Below are 20,608 nucleotides of genomic sequence, written 5' to 3'. Positions count from 1 at the left end.
AGGCCAGGAACCGGCAGAAGAGCGTGTGACAAGTTTCATATTCGAGGAAGCTATGATCCTCTTTCGGTTAATGTTGCAAACTGGAGGAAGCCTCGTTGTTCAAAAACCAGAGAAAATGGACTCTAAGAAAGTGACGGAACTGATGTTCTAAAAAATGTGGTGACGGTAGCCTGTCACTTGATGGGCCAATGGGACTCCGATTCAGCAGAAAGAAAATATATATTTTACTTAGATTAGTTAGCGTAGAAAGGTATAAAAACTCTTCCCCGTGGAAGAGAAAATTGGCTGCTTCTTGCTGACCTTTGATGAGGGTGTCGTGCAGACAGACTTTCTTTGGAGCACGTAAGAGTCCTCAAAAGGCTTTATTTCTTTAGTCTTAATATAGTAAGTGTAGTTAGGGACTTAGGATTTGATTATGCTAAACTGTTATTTCCTATTTTGAATAATATTTCTGATTTTCATAAAACTGTCAATACCATTTGCAATGAATCTAATAAAATGCTTTAATAAAGATTTCTAATACATTTTCTAAATAAATAGCTAATAAAAATCTTACTTTGGAAAACAAGCTGGTCTTGTTATTTCATGAGTTTAGGTTACCATTAGCAAGATCTTATCGCCATAGTGGCTTAATTAATTTGTGGGGTTTTGTAAAGTGTGATGAATTCATTTACCGCGGTTGTATATAAATGTATATAATTTGTGAATAGGTTAATTAGGTCACATGATTCAGTTGGTCAAAATATGTCATGTTAGTTTATGGGCCTTGTGATTGATTTAGGATTAATGGTGTATATTGTGAAGTTGGGTAGCGTTGCTTATGACATATTTCCTATAGGCCGCTGGATAATATGCACTGGTTGGACTTTTGCATAATAAGATTATTGGACGCATTAGATAATTATTGGATGCGTTAAATACCTCAAACTTTGGTTAAATTTTGGCAGGTCAAGCCTGCTTAGATTTAACAGGAAAAATGTGTACGGTGTTTACCGTACTATGCAAATCTTTGTGCATTAAATACCAAAATGTGCATGTTATTCCCCATATATACATAATAGGTGTTATTTGTTGCACCCGATAATTAACGAAACCCTGGTATCCTTAATTATCGGGCAAAAAATTACGCCTCCAACCGTAATCCTTCCCATAGAGTTATTTGTACATGTAGCAGTCTTTATTGACTCATACTTTTCTACACAGTAATAGTTCACTGTTCAGAGCTTACCTGTACAAAATCTGCTTGTCTTGCATCCAAGGGGACTACAGAGGAATCGTGGGACACAAGAACTTCACGGAGCAAGGTGAGCGTTTGAGTTAATGCAGAGCTTGGTCCAAGATCAGGGGGTGGAAGTTCAACCTACAGACAACAAAGATTGGTCTTAACTTGTAAAGTCTGATCACATCATGAAACACTCTGGATGCATGAGCTATGTGCATCTGGTAAAAAATGCTACCTATATAAACCATACTAACTTACAGTTCCAATAAATGAAGGGTAAAGTTAGGGGTGGTAGTGGTTGGTAATCGCTAACTTATTTAATTGAGCTCCTTCTTTGGAATCGTTTCAATGAAAAATTTCATGTAAACATGTGGACAAACTCAGTTATTGGCCCTTCCTTTTTGTCTTCACAGGAAATAGTAACAATATGTTTAGGGCTCAGACGTGCAAATAACTACATTTGCTAATGAAAACCACAAACATTTGATGGGTACACAAGCACCACCTCCCTTGCATGAAATCGTTCGTGAGAAAGGCAGATGGAGCACGGCGTACGCTTTGATTAGAAGTGATAAGACGATATTACCCTTTGTACTTGCATGCCTACCTCGCTAGCGAATAGCTTACGTTAGAAAGCTGGGCAAAATCAACTTCAAGTTTAAAAAAGTCTGAAGTTGGCAAGCCATGATTATAGAAACTACCTCCTTTCTACCCCAAACTTGATGTGGGTGCATTAGGGTTCCACTGGTGCCGATAATCTCACTGGTCCATTTCACTGGTTTTTAGAGCGCATACGTATCTGAATTATAAAGTCCCTATCAGGAGTTTTAACACAGCTTGTTCTGGGATTTTCAATCATACGGTTTGATGGCTGCATCCCTATGACCCCCGTGGTGCAAATGAGCCACTAACATCGTGACAAGTCTTTGGTACTAATCTGTATGCCTCACATGACGTCAGCGGATAATATATGATCTCTGGCACCACTAGCCTTCAGGAAGCTGCAGATACAGGATATAAAATCCATATACACTGGTGGAACAAATGCTCAACTTTTTCAGTGATGGAGGGCATTTTTCAAAATTCTAAATTGCACCTTCATTTCTCCTAGGGCTCATACGTGTTAGGAGTTGCTCCGCAGAGCACCTGGCATCATTGTTCAAGAGAGGCATATAATTCACTGTTACAATGGCCGCAGGTCCAACATGCCTGTCAGACATAACATATACTCTCCCGGTCATTAGTAATGGGGCAGGTTCATGGATAAATAGTGAGTTTCGGAAAATTAGGAATGATGCTTACCAATCTTGCCTTTTAAAAATGTATACAATACGTGTTGGAGGGCTTATCTGCGGATTCGAAAAGTACAAATTTACATGAAATGAAATATTCTGAGTTTAGATTGATGATTTCGTAATCACTACTATCCCACAAAATAGTTTTTTCTCTCTTTTAATAAGCTGTGATTTTTTACAGCAAGTAATATTATCATGTTACATCCACAGGGTCTGGAAATAATATACACAATTTAGAGTGGGCTATTTTCCCTATTAATGATCAATAGCCAGTCTAAGACAGCTTACATTTCTAAGTAGTTTTCCCATATTCTCTGGTGCTTATCGTTCCTTTCCCTACCATTATGGAGTTTCTGCTTCACTAACATTCTCAACTCTTCTATCAACCCTCAAATTTGTGTGTCTTAGTCGACTTTTTGGTTATTTTTAGCAATATACATTTTCGAATGGAGAATGCCTTTTAAACCATAGTTTTGTAGTTGGGGAATAGCAAGGTTGCATAAGTGAGTCTTAAAATAACGATCTGAAAATATTATTGATAAGAATATTCAATAACATGTGGTCAAGAAACTGGCATTACATGATCAAACCTGATGGTGAATAATCACTACTGTTGACATGAGGCAACATGGAAGAACACTGAAATGGCAGAGCAGATTTGTACTGGGTATATGGGCCGTTTTGATAAAATAGCGTAAGGTAAAGCAAGACTGTTTATTTATTTTTTAATTTACCAATTACACTTTCGGGCATGTATGTATGTCAACTCTACTTTTGGGGATGTATGTATGTATGCAGTACTTCTGAGCACTGCAGTGTCATGAAGAGCTGAAGGTTGAAACTTGGTAGAAACCCAGGCAATATTCTCCAGTTGCAAGCACCTTAGTTAGAGGCAAGTTTGAAAACTTCTATTTTTATACTCCCTGTAGTTCGGTTCAACTCTGATTCAGATTCAGGCTGTTCCAGAGCCTAAGATCCTGGACTCCCAAGAATCTGCCTCGACGCTGAAGCCATTTGAAGGACTATTGGGTGATGAGACTGTCAATTGATAAGCTTAGATTCTTGGTTGGTGAAGAGTCCGAGGGTTAGGATTATAGTTCTTTTGTCACTTTCCCCAGGAAACTTTGTGAACAGTACAAAGGACCTTGAACAAAAAGCGTTGATTCCATCAGGAGCCAGTGAAGCGCTCTGAATGTTGGTTTGATGTCATTGTAATTATATAGCGCTTAGTACCTACCCCCCTGACGAGGCATCAAACGGCTTTTTGGGTGAGTTGTATGCTACTCTGGAACCCAAAAAGGATTAGTGGTGAATTAGTACAGGGAAATATGAAATTAATTTGACTGGTGGATATGTTAGTCTGTTATTTGGATTGAAAAGGATAGTGGAGGGATAGAAGTGGGAAGGGTTTGCATTTATATAGCACTTGCTACCCCTAATGAGGTCTTGAAGCGCTTTTCGGCGGGTAGCACTCTACTTGAAACCAAACAGGATTAGTGGTGAATTAGTATAGGGAAATATGAAATTAATTTGAGTCATGGAGAAGTTAGTCTGTTATTTGGATTGAAAAGGATAGTGGAGGGATAGAAGAAGGAAGGGTTTTGATTTCTTTTTTTTGGGGGGGGGGGAGTTCATAGCAGTAGGAGGAGGTTTGGTATGAATAAAGGGGAGGTGGAGGGGGAAGTGTCAGACGGAAGGGTTTCGGGGGATATGAATAGTAAAAGATGTCACTTCTTGCTGCAAGACAGACAGGTGGTCCTCCATCAGCCACCCTGATGGTGGTCGAAGGAGAAGCAGGGTGGAAAGAAATGGGAAGGTGCAGCGCAGGTGGACAATTTGAAGGCCCCACTTGTCTGAGGGCTTGACGCCTCTGGAAGAAATACAGGATCCTGCCTTCTATAGAGTGGCTGAGTGTCAGAATGGGAACACACTAAAGCGGTTTTGCGGCTGCAGCTGCGGGAGGGGCAGGGCACTGAGATGCACATTATCACTCATGCCCTGGGTGTTGTCTTTGTGAGCCACAACCCAGCCATGAAAAGCCTTGAAGACCGGCTGGATGGGCAAAGGAGTCTGGTGTTGGCAAAACTTAAACCTGCCATAGCCACAGAGGGGGCTAAGTTGCTGGTTGACTAGACTGTTTGGGGCAAACAGACCCAAGGAATGTGCTGTGGCTCTACTTTCTTTAAACTGTTCCTAGGTTGAATCCACTTTTTTGCCAAAAAGGCAAGAGTCATTGAAAGGCATTTCCATTAAAGAGGTCTGGACGTCCCGGAGAAGCCTGTAGACCTTATTCAGGCTTAACATTAAGCTGCAACGCTTATTCCCATTTCCCAAACTAAACTGTTGTTTGTGTCCAAGCCACACCGAATGACAAACTTTGCTGCGACATGTCCATCCTCAATAGCCTGCGTGGGGGATGCCCGCAGGTCGTCTGGGACAGCTGGCAAAATTTGAGCAACCGTGTTCCATAGGGCATGTGAGCAGCTACGTAAGGGATGGGTGGAGCTACCTGATAGCTATAGAGGAGATGGGTTTTGGGACTTCCCCCTCGACCGTCACCTACCCAGCTGGATTTTGGGCAGACCTTCCTTTGTATCTCTGCCTTATCTCCTTCCCTCCCTGTTTTTTTCTGTGAACCTCTTCCCTCGACACTAGAGACCGAACTACTTTGTCTGATGCCCGATGGAGCTACCTGGTTTAGCTATAGGGTAGATGGGCCGTGGATTCCCTCCTGGTCGTCACCTACCCAGTCGGTCTTTAGTCAGACTTCCTTTCGTCTTTATGGTTGTCTCTTCCCTTATCCTCTCTTTCTCACCTCCCCTACCCCCCACTTCTTTCTCTCTCCTTTCCCTCCTCTCCTAATGTGTTTCTGATAGTTTGATGTAATGTGTAATTTGTTGATCTTTTTCTGTTAAATTGTTGAACCACATTGTTACACTTCCTTCCCTCCCGCCTGTCGTCTTCTCCCACATCCTCCCTCTATTTATATCTCTCCTTCCCCCCTCTCTCAATGTATTGAGACCAAACTTTCCTGTCTGACGCCCGATGGAGCTACCTGGTTTAGCTATAGGGGAGATGGGCCGTGGAATCCCTGCTTGGTCATCACCTACCCAGTCGGTCCTTCGACAGACTTCTTTTCGTCTCTCTGTACTGTCTCTTCCCTTATCCTCCCTTTCTCTCCTCCCCTGCCCCTCCACTACTTTTCTCTATCCTTTCTCTCCTCTCCTAATTGTACTGCTTATTTTTTTATTTTTGGGGGGATTTATTGCGTAATTATTGAACTTTTTCTGTTGCATTGTTGATTCTCATGTAAAGCGCTCTGATACCTCTGAGTCTAGCCAGTGCTATATAAAACTCTTTAAATAAATACATAAAAATAAAGGCAGCTGCCAATGATAGTTCCAACAGCAAGGTTTGCTGACGGAAACATATGCTTCCAAAATGTTCCATGCGATTTGACACACGATCTAACGGGGTGGTGATGAAGGAGTCTGAATTCACCTTAATTATGGATGCCCGTACCATCAAAATCTTAGGTCTAGGGTGCTATGTAAGAACATCTGGGTTGCCTGGTGGTGGGGATGAGCGATTTGTCTGTTTACTGGGGATCCAGATCACCGCTTCAATCGTGGAAGGGTTAAGGGGTGGGACAAACAGACCAGTGTCTAGGCCACTGGCATCCTGTAACTCCCTCATACCAATTCTCCTCAGAATACTGTCCTCAATATATTGGGGGATAAAGTCAGTCCCTTCATCAAAATTGTCATGATCTGAATGTGTGCCAAAGATATTGTGGCATGAAATAAAGCCAGGATATCTGAATCAGAGGGGTTGACGGACAGATTGGCACCCAGCTTTGGTCAAAGTTGGGTTGAGATTGGTTCAGAGTCAGAGAGCAGGATGGGGTGAACCTCCTCCTCCGGTGGCAAAACCGAAGTTGATGCAAAAAGAACTGGTGCAGGGGATGGAGCTGCAACCGAAGTCGCCAGCAGGGCGGGTACAGTACATAAAGCGAGTTCACAGTGTACAGATGGAACCATCCTGTCGTCTGAAGTACGAATGGAGGCCCTGGTGGATACATGGGGAATGAAGGCATGTCAACAGAAAACAGTAAAATGAAGCAAAACCGCAACATGGCCTCATGAAAATCTCAAAATGGTGCAACGTCGCCAATGGACCGATGATAAAAGTGCATCAGGATTAAGGGCCAGATGTACAAAAGTTTTTTTGCACTTGCAAAAAAGCTTTTTACAATATACAAAAGGCAAATTGCAATCTGGTAACTTGTTACCGAATCGCAACTGGAATGTGCTACCAAATCAGAATGTGGTGACTCATTCGTCCCTTCCAAATACCAAATCAGAATGTGGTAACCCATCCGCAAAGGGGAAGTGGTCCCTTGGGCACCCCTTCCCATTTGAGAATGTTAAAAATATATTTTTAAGAGCAGGCAGTGGTCCCACGGAACACTGCCTACTTTAAGAAATGCAAACATTTAACTTTTTCTTTTTATACACATCTTGTTTTCCTTTAAGGAATACGGCCAGCATTCAAAAAAATTTTTTTAAAGATTGCTTTATTAAAAAGCAATCACAGACACGGTGGTCTGCTCACCTCAGTAGGCAATCATCCCTGTGATGGCTGTGATTCCTAATGGGTTGCAAATCACAACCTACCTCATTAATATGCATGAGGTAGGTCTATTGGCGACCCACTAGAACTCTCTAATGAAACTCAAAAGAATTTCACACAATAGGAATACTGATTTCCTAATTGCGATTCAGAAAGTATCACAATTAGGAAATCTGTATTCCAAATGTTTGATCTGACCCTAAGTTCGGAATTGGCTCTAATGGGGATTGGTAGCAAAACATGTAGGTCCCAGGGCCAGCTCTCCCAGTGCTGTTGCATCACTGTTACTCCTGCTCTCTCCTTGCTTTTTCCCCCGTTTTCACTGCTTTCTCCTTGCTTTTTCCCTCGTTTTTGAGTGTCTTCTCCTTGCTTTTCTTTTGTTTTCACTGCTTTCTCCTTGTTCTTTCCCTCGTTTTAGGGGGGCCTTCTCCTTGCTTTTCCCTCATTTTCACTGCTTTCGCCTTCCTTTGCCCCTGTTTTTTGAGTGCCTTCCTTGCTTTTCCCTCGTTTCATTGCTTTTCTCCCTGTTCTCCCTCAATGCCGTTCCCGCCAGCTGCCTGTTTTCCTGTCTAGCCGCGCACACAGCCAATCTCACCTCCTAGGAACTACTTAAAGGAGGCCGCAGCGTGACCTCCATTCAGCAGGTCCCAGGTCCAGCTCTCCCCGTGGAGCTGCATCGCTCTTGCTCCTGTATTCTCTTTACTTTTTCACTTTTTTTTAGTGCTTCCTCCTTGCTTCCCTGATTTTTATTGGCTTCTCCTTGCTTTTCCCTCGTATTCACTGCTTTCTCCTTGCTTCTTCCCTCCGATTTTTGAGTGCCTTTGCCATACTTTTCCCTCATTTTCACTGCAGTCTCATTGCTTTTCCCCCCTTTTTGAGTGCTCTCTCCTTGCTTTTTCCTCGTTTTCATTGCTTTCTTCTTGTTTCTTCCTTCTATTCATTAACTGATCCCAGCAAAAACCCAGCTTCTGGATACCCTTTCGGGTGATTAGCCGAACTCTAGCAAATTCGAGTTGATTGATTAATTGATTGACAGGCACATTGATGCATTTGCGCCTTCTCTGGAATGGCCTGAGTCCCGCTTGGACTTTTATTTATTTATTTGCGGGTTTATAACGCGCTTGAATAAACTCCAGAAGGGGTATCTCGGCGCACTAGAGTCGACAGTGGCATAAAGATGGGGCAGTAAATCCTGAACAGAGATTCATGTATAATTAGATCTAAAGCCAAGCCAATTAGACATGAAACAAGAAAGCTTTCAGTTTTTGTTAATGTTTCTTCTTAAACTTACCTGATGACTTTGACTGCGGTGAAGATATATCATGGGAACAGGACCTTCCTTTCGACTTTGACTGATCATGACAGGGAGTCGTTCAGTGTTCAGCGATGTGTTTCACCTCATGGCCGCTGCTGGCCTTCGGGTTCATCTGGGTGCAGTTGTCACAAGTCCTGGAGTTGTGTTCCAGACTCAGGTACCAGAGGCATGTCTCAAGGGAATGTGTCACTGTCATCTGTCTACAACCATGCAATACATGGTTTAATCCCTGCTGTTTTGGGAGATGACATCTCTTTCTCAGCATGAAAAATTTGGAAAAGCCTTCTCAAAAGACGGAGTAGCTCCGGATTTGTGTCTCATGGTGTGATAAGAAAAGAACTGACATCAGCGCACATGTAAGGTTCTCATGTGCGGCTTTGCTCGTCAATTCAAGAGCAGAATGAAGTTGGTGCAGAGCCACGTGATGCCACCTACCGGCATGTAGGAGTACTGCATTGAAGTTTCCTGTTCCAGTTTGACACTGGGAGAATATTCACAAGGTGTGGAATCTATGGTTACAACTATCCATCAGAAACTTAGTTTACCCATTAAGGAGATGTATGCTATAGGTGGCACATAACAGACGAAAGACCACTGGTGGACTTCGGCCCATTCATATACGAATGAGTAAATCTTGGCATTGCAGACTAACACCTATGACCTCAAAGATTGCCTCATTTTTTAAATCTTCAGAAACCTGTATACTTACAGGTGTACTCACTCCTGTTGCCTGTAGTCGGCCTCCTGAGGATTGTCTGAAGTGAGGGCACATTCCAGGTTTAAGACTTTGATTAAGGTGCACATTAACCCCCTCATGGGAAATAGTTTCCATGTCGAGACGCCCCTTCCCTACACCCTTTCAAAATATGGAAGTGTATGGGATACTTTGCCACTCAACATGTAGCTTTTTATAAAGTGAGTATAAGTGAGCATATGAGGGGTTAAATGACCTTCGGAATGTTTCTTAACAACCAATTAGTTACAAATTCATGGTTGTCCACACCAGCCTCACTGTCCACTATGACAACCCTGGGGAACACCCACTTTCAAGCACCGTTACTACACGCATCACTCCGGTTTGCCTAGCGGATTATCTGTATTAATAAATACATCTCCGATTGTAAATATCTACAGATGCTAATTTTGTAAACCATGATCTGTCATTTATTGCCACTGATGAAACTTCACGCTGACCTGTCATCTATGTGCGCAAAAGAGATTTGGATCTGGATATCGCCATCTAAAATGGTCCACCTACAAATAATATTTAGGAAACAAATCAAAATGCGTTTGACAAAAGTGCAAGCACATTTGAGAAAATCAAACAGCAAACATGCCAATAACAATTTTCCTAAAACCTTTTTATCCAACATTAGGTGGTGCAGAGTTAGCATCCCACTGCGAAGAATTTCTTAAATGCTAGACATTATCCAAGAATTTGGCAGCGGCAAAATGCCAATTAGACAATTTGAAAGGTCTCCTTTGAGTAAACTGTATTTTAGATTTCCGAGACAGATTTATGCTTAAACATTTACCCTTTTAAACAGCATACAGGCGCTCTAGCTATCTGTGCAGTTTGGGCGCCAGAGAAAGCGAACTGTCATCACTTATTTAAATGGGTGAATTTTGTTACTGGTTTCCTAGGTTATTTAAAATAAAAAAATAAAATAAAATAAAGACTTCCTTTTCATGCAGAGAATATTTCAGATACTTCAAACTGCTCGCATATGTTTCACATTAAATATTCCACTTTCGAAATTTTTGTGATGTATCTTTATTAATCCGAGGCACCATAATTGAATATATAATTACCAGATTGAAGAAACCTATACTTTCATCTTGCTGGAAGGCATCCAGCTCTGATTTTTTTTTTTAAGTTGAAACTGCCTCCAATTATACCTTGATTCCCCCTTAGTGTACTGAGAAATGTCAGCCATATGAAGAATACACTAGTAAAGTGCCTTCATGAGTCATTCGCCAAACAGTGATCGTGAGTCGGTGCTTCACAATTCACTGTGGCAGCCTCTTAGATCCGAAGAGTCGTAGATGAAGACTGTTTCTTGAAAATAAACTAGTTCAGTATGATAGCCTCGATTATTCTCTAAAAGAGAGAAATAATGCACACTCCCTCCCCTTTTCTCAACAAACCCATTTCTGAGCTTGGCAGTTTGCAACAGGTCTTATGATCTCCAGATAAGGCCTTTGAATTATCACCCAACAATCAGCGTAAAGCGACAGCGAAAACCTAATGCACACCAGTACTAGAAAGTATAGTGAAAGATGTCTCAATGGACATTAGTGTATACAAGTAACAACATTCGCAGAAAAGGAAAACGAAGGTGATGCGATTCCTCTTTTATTGCATAGATGGCCAGCCGACACGTGTTTCGTCGTCAAGCGGTAACAATGCTTGCACGACTCCTCAGGGCTGGGGAGGATACAAAATACATAATGGAATATAATGTCCACATGACATTTTACGAAAACTTATTTCATGATTATTTGTGTATCTAATTGATTCTAGTGCAAGTGCAGGTGCAGGTGAAAATCATGATAGTGGCGAGTGACTGTATTGTGGAAGCACACAAAGCCAAAAATAACGGCCCCAAAAGGTGTCCAGATGTCGGTGCATGAAGGAACGTGATTTCCATTGGGCACGTCTGTGACGCGGTCTATATGACTGGGGAGAGATTAGTGAAAGTCTAGTTCCCGTGACTAAAATGTGAGCGGTGGATGAAACGGTAGTGCAGGGACAAAAATCATTTATCATTAACGTCATCCTTCGGTCAGTTTATACCGAACAAAAATAAAATATAAAATTACAAGGCGAAAGAAAGGGGTGCGCTTCCTACCTGTAGCGCGAAGGTATTGAACCACAGGTCTGTAGCATTACCAAGGAGAGGGAAACAAAGGGGCAAAGGAACGTATCAGAACCAATGCTTACATGGTGAGACGACATAGAGCACTATAAACAAGTCGTAAGCAGTGTTAGGGAATAATAACACTGACAAAATGAAAATGTTGAAAAACATAATGGAGCTCACCGCTTTGCCGGTGATACTTCCGACCCGGCCCCGCTCGAGACCAGGTTAAATCTTTTCGTAGAACTTTTGTGTAGCTCCAAATTCGTTATGGGTTCATACAGTAATGGTGCTGGAAAGGAGCAAATAAAATAGCGCATTTGTAAAACACCAGGTGCTATTTGAATCGCAAAGGATATATGTGAGAAAGGGGGCGCACGAAGTAAACAATATGCACAACATTGTTTTGGGTGTCTCACCTTTACGTTAGGTAAATAGTGCTCTGACCGCCTGTAGTTCATCGGTGTCACACAATGGTGAGAGCATCCACTCAGAAGGTTCTTGATTGTAAAAAGTTAACTCCGCATATGTAACTGAAAGTCCTGTAGTTACTTTCAGGAATATGATCTGTGGGTAACAAGAATTGGAGTGAGAGCGTCAGTAAGCTCGCTCCTAAAACCCATGTATGTATAATCATGTAGATATTAGTGAAAAGATCGGACCGTGATGGCTGCAGGTCAGGACGATAGGCAAGAGCATAAACGTACCCGTTTGAGTAGCGAGAGCCGGCAGGACGAGTAATCCCACGTGAAGGTTCCGGGTGCGGACACGTGATGCCGACCCGGAAGTGGTTATATACTCAAATGAGGAAGGAACCGTATGAGAAAGACTAGAGCGTCAAGTTACCCGGAAGCGGGTGCGCCTCTAGGAGATATTAAAACAAATTGGACGATCATGAGAAAATCGGATTCTTTTAAATGTATAGTCCCGATGGTCTTTGGAAAAAACGGGTATAAAAATAAATAAATATAAAATAAACATGCAAAAGTGTTTGATCATGCGTCCGATCCACACCATGCAGTGGTGTTGGTGGTACGATCTATACAAATTTAAAATTTGAGTCAAATTATTTTTGTATTCTTATTTGAAAATACATTCGTCGAATTGGAAACAAGTAGTTAGCGTAACAATTGCAGCAAATCGCTGTTAAATACCAGAAATTACATGAATGTCCAAATAACAGGAATACAGTACCATTGTGACATAAATTCATGCCTCATATGTTGTGATAGTACACTAAGGGACCATCCTATTAGTACCAATGGATACCCCATGTAAACCTCATTGGGGGTGACTGAACGTAAGACTGGTATTAAAGACATAGTAATAAAATGTAATAGTTCATCCACTACAGTAAATAACAAGATTATTGTATGTGTCTTAGCTGCAAATTGGTGCACGTGTATGCAGGAATTGTGAATAGAGTGGTTTAATCTCCTAGAAAGAATTGCATCTCTTGGTCAAAATGTAACCCCTGAGACACGGTCCGAAGGCGGAGAATCCACATTGCCTCCAAGCGTCTCAATTTCAATTCTCTGTTTCCGCCTCGTACTCCGATCGGAACAGTGTCAATCCCATAAAATGAGACTTGTTTGTCCAAAGATTGTTCACCGCACGCAGCCGCGTGCAGAGCAACCGGGTACCTTGGATCCTGTTTATGGATAGCTCTCATGTGCTCAGCTATCCTTTCTTTATGGGGACGGATAGTGCTGCCCACATAAATTTTCCTGCATTTGCATTCGATGATATATACTACATAGCGTGTAGTACAATTGATATTGGTCCTGATGATATAGGTCTCTCCATAGGTGTCATGAAATTCAGTAGTTTTGTTTTTGGCCCACCGGCACATGGAGCAGAACCCGCACTTATAGAAACCTGTGTTTCATTTGGTTAGCCAGTTGTCCTTTGTGTTGCTGCGAGGGATCGTCGGGCTCAATCTATTCCTCAAGGTCCTACCTCTCCTGTAGGTGATCTGTGGATATTCTCCTATAAACTCTGAGATGTTCTTATCTTTCTTGAGGATGTTCCAGTGTTTACTGAAGGTTTTACGTAATGCTTGGTGATGATTGCTGAAATCAGTGATCATGCGGATAGTCCCAAGATCACTTGTCTTGTTGGTGGGCTTGTCTTTCAGTGTGTCTGTTCTTTTGATTTTCATGACCCTAGAAGTTGCTGTCTTAAGTAGGTCATCTGAATAGCCTCTTTTTTTGAAGCGTTCCTGCATTTCCCTCAATGAATCTTTGAAATCTTGATCATTACTGCAGTTTCTGCGAGCTCTTAGGAATTCACCAAATGGTATAGTGCTAATCTGGTGGGATGGGTGAGCGCTGCTAGCGTGCAGAATCGCATTGCAGGCAGTGTTTTTTCTGACGAGTTTGCTGTTCAGTTTGTTGTCCAGAATGTATATTTCCAAGTCAAGGAACTCAATTTTGTCAAGGCTGGCCTCCATAGTGAAACTCATATCCCACGTGTTGTGGTTAAGATGTCTGTAAAATTCCATCAAGTGTTCATGTGTGCCAGACCAGATCAAAAAACAGTCGTCTATGTATCTTCCCCAAAATACTATTGAGTCTATAAATTTCGCTCCTTTGGTACCCCAGATTAGGTCATTTTCAAGTGCGCCCATGAAAAGATTAGCGAACGAGGGGGAAAATTTCGAGCCCATGGCGACCCCTTTTATTTGTCTGTACCATGAGTTGTTAAACATGAAAACATTGTTATTTAAGATGAGTTCCATCATGGAGACAAGCATGTTGGTGTGTTGCCACATGGTGGCTGGTCGTTTCTGTAAAGTTTTGGTTATGACTTCCAGTCCAAGTTCCGGTTTGATGCTAGTGTACAGAGCTACCACATCCATAGTAACTAGAAAGTTGCCTGGCTGCCATTGAAGATCAGAAAGAATGCTTAATATATGTTTAGTGTCCTGGATAAAGGATGGTAGATTGCGTACCAAGGGCCCTAAAAATAAGTCAACGTATTCTGCTATTCTTTCAGTTGGACCCCCTATGACAGAAATGATAGGTCGACCGGGAGGAAAAGGGAGATTTTTGTGTACCTTGGGAAGGGTGTACAACCAAGGGTAGGACGGTTTGAGTACTTTCATGTAAAGATATTCATCTTCGTTGATTAGGCCAATGTCTTTCCAGGTAATGAGAGATCGGTTAATGTTGGTAGTGAGAGATGCTGTGGGGTTGTAGTCAAGATGTTGGTAACATGTGTTGTCTTGTAGCTGACTGAGAATTTCCTCATCATAGTCTGTTTTGTTCATAATAACAACGTTCCCTCCCTTATCTGCTTCTCTTATAATGATTTCATGATCTTTTGTGAGGCTGTTCATGGCTGCCCGTTCTCCTGTTGTCAAATTATCCTTGTATCTGAAGGTGCGTTTAACATTTTTTCGTTCTAGTTTGTCAATGTCCTCCAGTACTCTTTTGTAAAAGTTATCTATAGAATTGCCTCCTGGTAAAGTTGGAATCCATTTGGATTTGGATTTGAGCCCACTGACAATACTAAAATCTGATTCAATGTTAAGTTCCTCTAGTAAAGTATCCATGTCCTGAGGAGTTTGTTCTAAATCAGTTAGAGAGAGTAAGAGGTGTGTAGCTTGAATGTCATTGATAGTTAAAACACCAGGTTCAAAATGAGTAGGGATGTTCGTAGAGTTTTATTAGACATGATTTTGTTAGAAAAATGCTTTTTCAATTTCAATTTACGTGTAAATTTGAACAGATCAATCTTTAATCTACAGATATCAGTGTTAGCGAAAGGGTTAAAGTTGAGACCTTTGCTGAGAAGGGAGATCATATTGGGAGTCAGGGTTTTTGATGATAGATTGATAACCTGTACCTCCCCCTCCTGTGTGTCAGTTACTGCTGGTTGTTCCCGGATCTGAGTTTCTTCCGGTAATCTTCTACATCTCCCCTTCCTGCCCCTGCGGGTTTTGGATCTAGTGTGCGAATGCCTCTCCTGATTCGCTGAATTTCGCATAAAAAAGGTGTTGTTTCGCTATCCGTTCTATTGGACTCGTCCTCACTGACACTGATAGTGCTAAGTGATGTGCTGCTTGACGAGATAGAGCTTGCATCAGTTAGATTCGCTTTATCTCTACCCTTTTGTGATGGTTTGTTAATCATGTAGTCATATTTCCTGTCATAAGTAAAAATTCTGCCATCAGTGTAGTCAGCCTCATCTCTTTTCAATTGTCTGGCTTTGCGACTTTTTATCTCATTCTGGTGTTTAAGCAGAATCTCATCTAGTGTTGTGTAATTTTTAACAGTAGATTCTGGACGATTAAGGTCTTTAATCTCCTGCTCTAAAATGGCAATTTCGGCTTGAAATTTGGCGACCTTACGGTCAGAACTCTCAATGAGAATGTCCATGAGGATATTGGAGTTATTAGTCAAGGCCTCTTCCCATTTACCCAAAAGATCGGAATCCAAATTATCGTAAGTGGGGAAGATCTGCGCTCTTAAACCTCTTGGTATGCGCTTCAGTCTAACATATTGTTTCAAAGTGGTGCCGTCCCACCACTTTGAATTCTCTAATTTCTTCAATTTCTCAAGTCTCACAAATTTGTCCCTGAGACCTTCTTCCTTGGTGTCGCTAGGGGCATTACTGGTTGTTGCTCTGTGTGTGGACATGCCTTTGGCGAGATTGTCAAAGAGTTCTTCAGCAGCTTTGTCTCTATTCATGGTAAAGAATAGAAAGTGCTATTCTTTATGTACCTGTTAAGATGCGTGGCGGCTGCCTCCCTATTCAAAAAGCAAAGCCTAAAGAGAACTGGGGTTTTTTAGAGTTAGGGAAATACTAGGCGCACTGCACACGGCAGTATAATGATACTGATAGGTCAGGGTGCAAATAGGTGAGGGGATAAATGCCCTAAACCCCTCCAATTGTGTGCAGAGCACACAACATACAATGACAACAGCGAAAACCTTATGCACACCAGTACTAGAAAGTATAGTGAAAGATGTCTCAATGGACATTAGTGTATACAAGTAACAACATTCGCAGAAAAGGAAAACGAAGGTGATGCGATTCCTCTTTTATTGCATAGATGGCCAGCCGACACGTGTTTCGTCGTCAAGCGGTAACAATGCTTGCACGACTCCTCAGGGCTGGGGAGGATACAAAATACATAATGGAATATAGTGTCCACATGACATTTTACGAAAACTTATTTCATGATTATTTGTGTATCTAATTGATTCTAGTGCAAGTGCAGGTGCAGGTGAAAATCATGATAGTGGCGAGTGACTGTATTGTGGAAGCACACAAAGCCAAAAATAACGGCCCCAAAAGGTGTCCAGATGTCGGTGCATGAAGGAACGTGATTTCCATTGGGCACGTCTGTGACGCGGTCTATATGACTGGGGAGAGATTAGTGAAAGTCTAGTTCCCGTGACTAAAATGTGAGCGGTGGATGAAACGGTAGTGCAGGGACAAAAATCATTTATCATTAACGTCATCCTTCGGTCAGTTTATACCGAACAAAAATAAAATATAAAATTACAAGGCGAAAGAAAGGGGTGCGCTTCCTACCTGTAGCGCGAAGGTATTGAACCACAGGTCTGTAGCATTACCAAGGAGAGGGAAACAAAGGGGCAAAGGAACGTATCAGAACCAATGCTTACATGGTGAGACGACATAGAGCACTATAAACAAGTCGTAAGCAGTGTTAGGGAATAATAACACTGACAAAATGAAAATGTTGAAAAACATAATGGAGCTCACCGCTTTGCCGGTGATACTTCCGACCCGGCCCCGCTCGAGACCAGGTTAAATCTTTTCGTAGAACTTTTGTGTAGCTCCAAATTCGTTATGGGTTCATACAGTAATGGTGCTGGAAAGGAGCAAATAAAATAGCGCATTTGTAAAACACCAGGTGCTATTTGAATCGCAAAGGATATATGTGAGAAAGGGGGCGCACGAAGTAAACAATATGCACAACATTGTTTTGGGTGTCTCACCTTTACGTTAGGTAAATAGTGCTCTGACCGCCTGTAGTTCATCGGTGTCACACAATGGTGAGAGCATCCACTCAGAAGGTTCTTGATTGTAAAAAGTTAACTCCGCATATGTAACTGAAAGTCCTGTAGTTACTTTCAGGAATATGATCTGTGGGTAACAAGAATTGGAGTGAGAGCGTCAGTAAGCTCGCTCCTAAAACCCATGTATGTATAATCATTTAGATATTAGTGAAAGGATCGGACCGTGATGGCTGCAGGTCAGGACGATAGGCAAGAGCATAAACGTACCCGTTTGAGTAGCGAGAGCCGGCAGGACGAGTAATCCCACGTGAAGGTTCTGGGTGCGGACACGTGATGCCGACCCGGAAGTGGTTATATACTCAAATGAGGAAGGAACCGTATGAGAAAGACTAGAGCGTCAAGTTACCCGGAAGCGGGTGCGCCTCTAGGAGATATTAAAACAAAGTGGACGATCATGAGAAAATCGGATTCTTTTAAATGTATAGTCCCGATGGTCTTTGGAAAAAACGGGTATAAAAATAAATAAATATAAAATAAACATGCAAAAGTGTTTGGTCATGCGTCCGATCCACACCATGCAGTGGTGTTGGTGGTACGATCTATACAAATTTAAAATTTGAGTCAAATTATTTTTGTATTCTTATTTGAAAATACATTCGTCGAATTGGAAACAAGTAGTTAGCGTAACAATTGCAGCAAATCGCTGTTAAATACCAGAAATTACATGAATGTCCAAATAACAGGAATACAGTGAATGCAGTACCATTGTGACATAAATTCATGCCTCATATGTTGTGATAGTACACTAAGGGACCATCCTATTAGTACCAATGGATACCCCATGTAAACCTCATTGGGGGTGACTGAACGTAAGACTGGTATTAAAGACATAGTAATAAAATGTAATAGTTCATCCACTACAGTAAATAACAAGATTATTGTATGTGTCTTAGCTGCAAATTGGTGCACGTGTATGCAGGAATTGTGAATAGAGTGGTTTAATCTCCTAGAAAGAATTGCATCTCTTGGTCAAAATTTAACCCCTGAGACACGGTCCGAAGGCGGAGAATCCACATTGCCTCCAAGCGTCTCAATTTCAATTCTCTGTTTCCGCCTCGTACTCCGATCGGAACAGTGTCAATCCCATAAAATGAGACTTGTTTGTCCAAAGATTGTTCACCGCACGCAGCCGCGTGCAGAGCAACCGGGTACCTTAGATCCTGTTTATGGATAGCTCTAATGTGCTCAGCTATCCTTTCTTTAAGGGGACGGATAGTGCTGCCCACATACATTTTCCTGCATTTGCATTCGATGATATATACTACATAGCGTGTAGTACAATTGATATTGGTCCTGATGATATAGGTCTCTCCATAGGTGTCATGAAATTCAGTAGTTTTGTTTTTGGCCCACCGGCACATGGAGCAGAACCCACACTTATAGAAACCTGTGTTTCGTTTGGTTAGCCAGTTGTCCTTTGTGTTGCTGCGAGGGATCGTCGGGCTCAATCTATTCCTCAAGGTCCTACCTCTCCTGTAGGTGATCTGTGGATATTCTCCTATAAACTCTGAGATGTTCTTATCTTTCTTGAGGATGTTCCAGTGTTTACTGAAGGTTTTACGTAATGCTTGGTGATGATTGCTGAAATCAGTGATCATGCGGATAGTCCCAAGATCACTTGTCTTGTTGGTGGGCTTGTCTTTCAGTGTGTCTGTTCTTTTGATTTTCATGACCCTAGAAGTTGCTGTCTTAAGTAGATCATCTGAATAGCCTCTTTTTTTTCAGCGTAAAGCGTATTTTGGAAATTCACTAGTTTTGTTTCTGGAAACACACACATTTTACCAGCAAATACAAGCTTTTAATCTGCAGTAAACAAACCCAATTCGCCCAAACGAAAATCCTTTTTTTCCAGAAAAGAAATAATTTAAATTTTAAGTGAAAACACAAAGCATCAGTCTTTGCTTGTCGTCGTGTACTCATATGTACGACAGCTTCAGTCCTGTCAAGTGTCACGCAACACGCGTGACGCTCACGCATTTCAGTGCGGTGATCCGCATCACCGCACTGAAATAAAATGTCACGCATTTTGCACCTGCTGCCAGGCGAGCCACCAACGGCGCCTGTAACTGCGCCCGTTTCTCTCTCTGCTGCGAGGTGCGCCTGCTTCTGTGTCCCGTAACAGTTAAACCAGACTGCTGCAGCTCTCTGAGAGAGCCGGCGCTACAAATGTATCGACAGCAGCAGCTGACTCTGTTTGCCAGGGGCCTGTTGCCCTAGAAACAGAATGCGGCAAATGGTGCGGCTGCGGGCGGCGCGGCGCCAGCAAGGTTCATGACACAGCAGGGGGCCGGGCTGTCTGCCTGTCAGTCCCGGTAACTGCAGCGCCAGAGCCAATGAATCATCACCGTGTAACCAGGGGGCCGGGATTTAATCCGGATGTGCGGCGGACTGCCGTCACGGCCGGCCGGGCCAGGAACAGGAAGAAGTAAGCGGTGCGGGCGGGAGATTCAAGTGCAGGCTGCCTTGCTCACTCACAGCCTCATGGGGGTCCGGCCGCATGATCGATTGCGGCTGCCTGCGCCCGCCGCGGCAAACTGTCCAGCTGAGCAGAGCCCAACCAGGAGGACGATCGGCGCGGCAGCGGCGGCCGGCTTGGGGGAGGGGGTGTCCGACACTCGGGAAGGGCGAGGCAGCTGCGGCGACGAGGAGTGAGTAACAGTGTCCGACACTCGAGTGGACAGCAGGAGCTCAGCTGCTCTGGCCTGCCAGGATGAAGACAGCACTCCGACAGACTGGTGAGTCTCTGGTTCATTGAGGCACTCTCTTGGGGGTTTATTGGCGCACTCTTGGGGGTTCTTTGAGGCTGCAGTCTGTGAGTTCATTGAGTCATCGTCTTTGGGTGGGGGCGTTAGGGCATCTTCGGGTGATGGGAGCATTTCTTAAATAATGGGGATATGGCAGTAGAGTGGCAGCAGGCAGTCTGTGCTGCACATCGTGGCTGGGCAGCAGCAGGTCACATATATCACATGATCACAGTAAGTGGACAGCTGAGCCCCACCACGCTGCAGCGCTGCACACGCGACACCTGTGGCACTTAATTTTAATTATGTAAATGTCAGCAGCACGTCGTGCTACTGCTATGGTGCTTGCAACTTATAATTGTACAACAGGTAAAGGCAAATTGGAAAGGAAACCCCATGTGTTTATATCAGTGGTTGTTAGGTAGGATTCTGGAATCCATAATAAAGCAATTCGCCGCAAGGCTGGCTGTCAGTCACAGATGATTTGGT

General features: G+C 42.7%; 1 protein-coding gene across 1 annotated transcript in view; it reads right to left on the bottom strand.

Annotated features, from left to right (window-relative positions):
• The window catches only part of COG6 (component of oligomeric golgi complex 6), a 464,502-nt gene that overhangs the window by 104,220 nt on the left and 339,674 nt on the right, over window positions 1-20,608 (bottom strand). The window contains exon 14 of the mRNA XM_078657244.1: window positions 1,229-1,360. Within this exon, the coding sequence (XP_078513370.1) occupies window positions 1,229-1,360 (132 nt within the window). The remainder of the gene's footprint in view (window positions 1-1,228; window positions 1,361-20,608) is intronic.

Source organism: Lissotriton helveticus, chromosome 8, assembly GCF_964261635.1.
Source record: "Lissotriton helveticus chromosome 8, aLisHel1.1, whole genome shotgun sequence".
Lineage (NCBI taxonomy): Eukaryota > Metazoa > Chordata > Amphibia > Caudata > Salamandridae > Lissotriton > Lissotriton helveticus.
The sequence above is the reverse complement of the archived record's forward strand: the minus strand, read 5'-3'. Positions and strand labels throughout refer to the sequence as shown.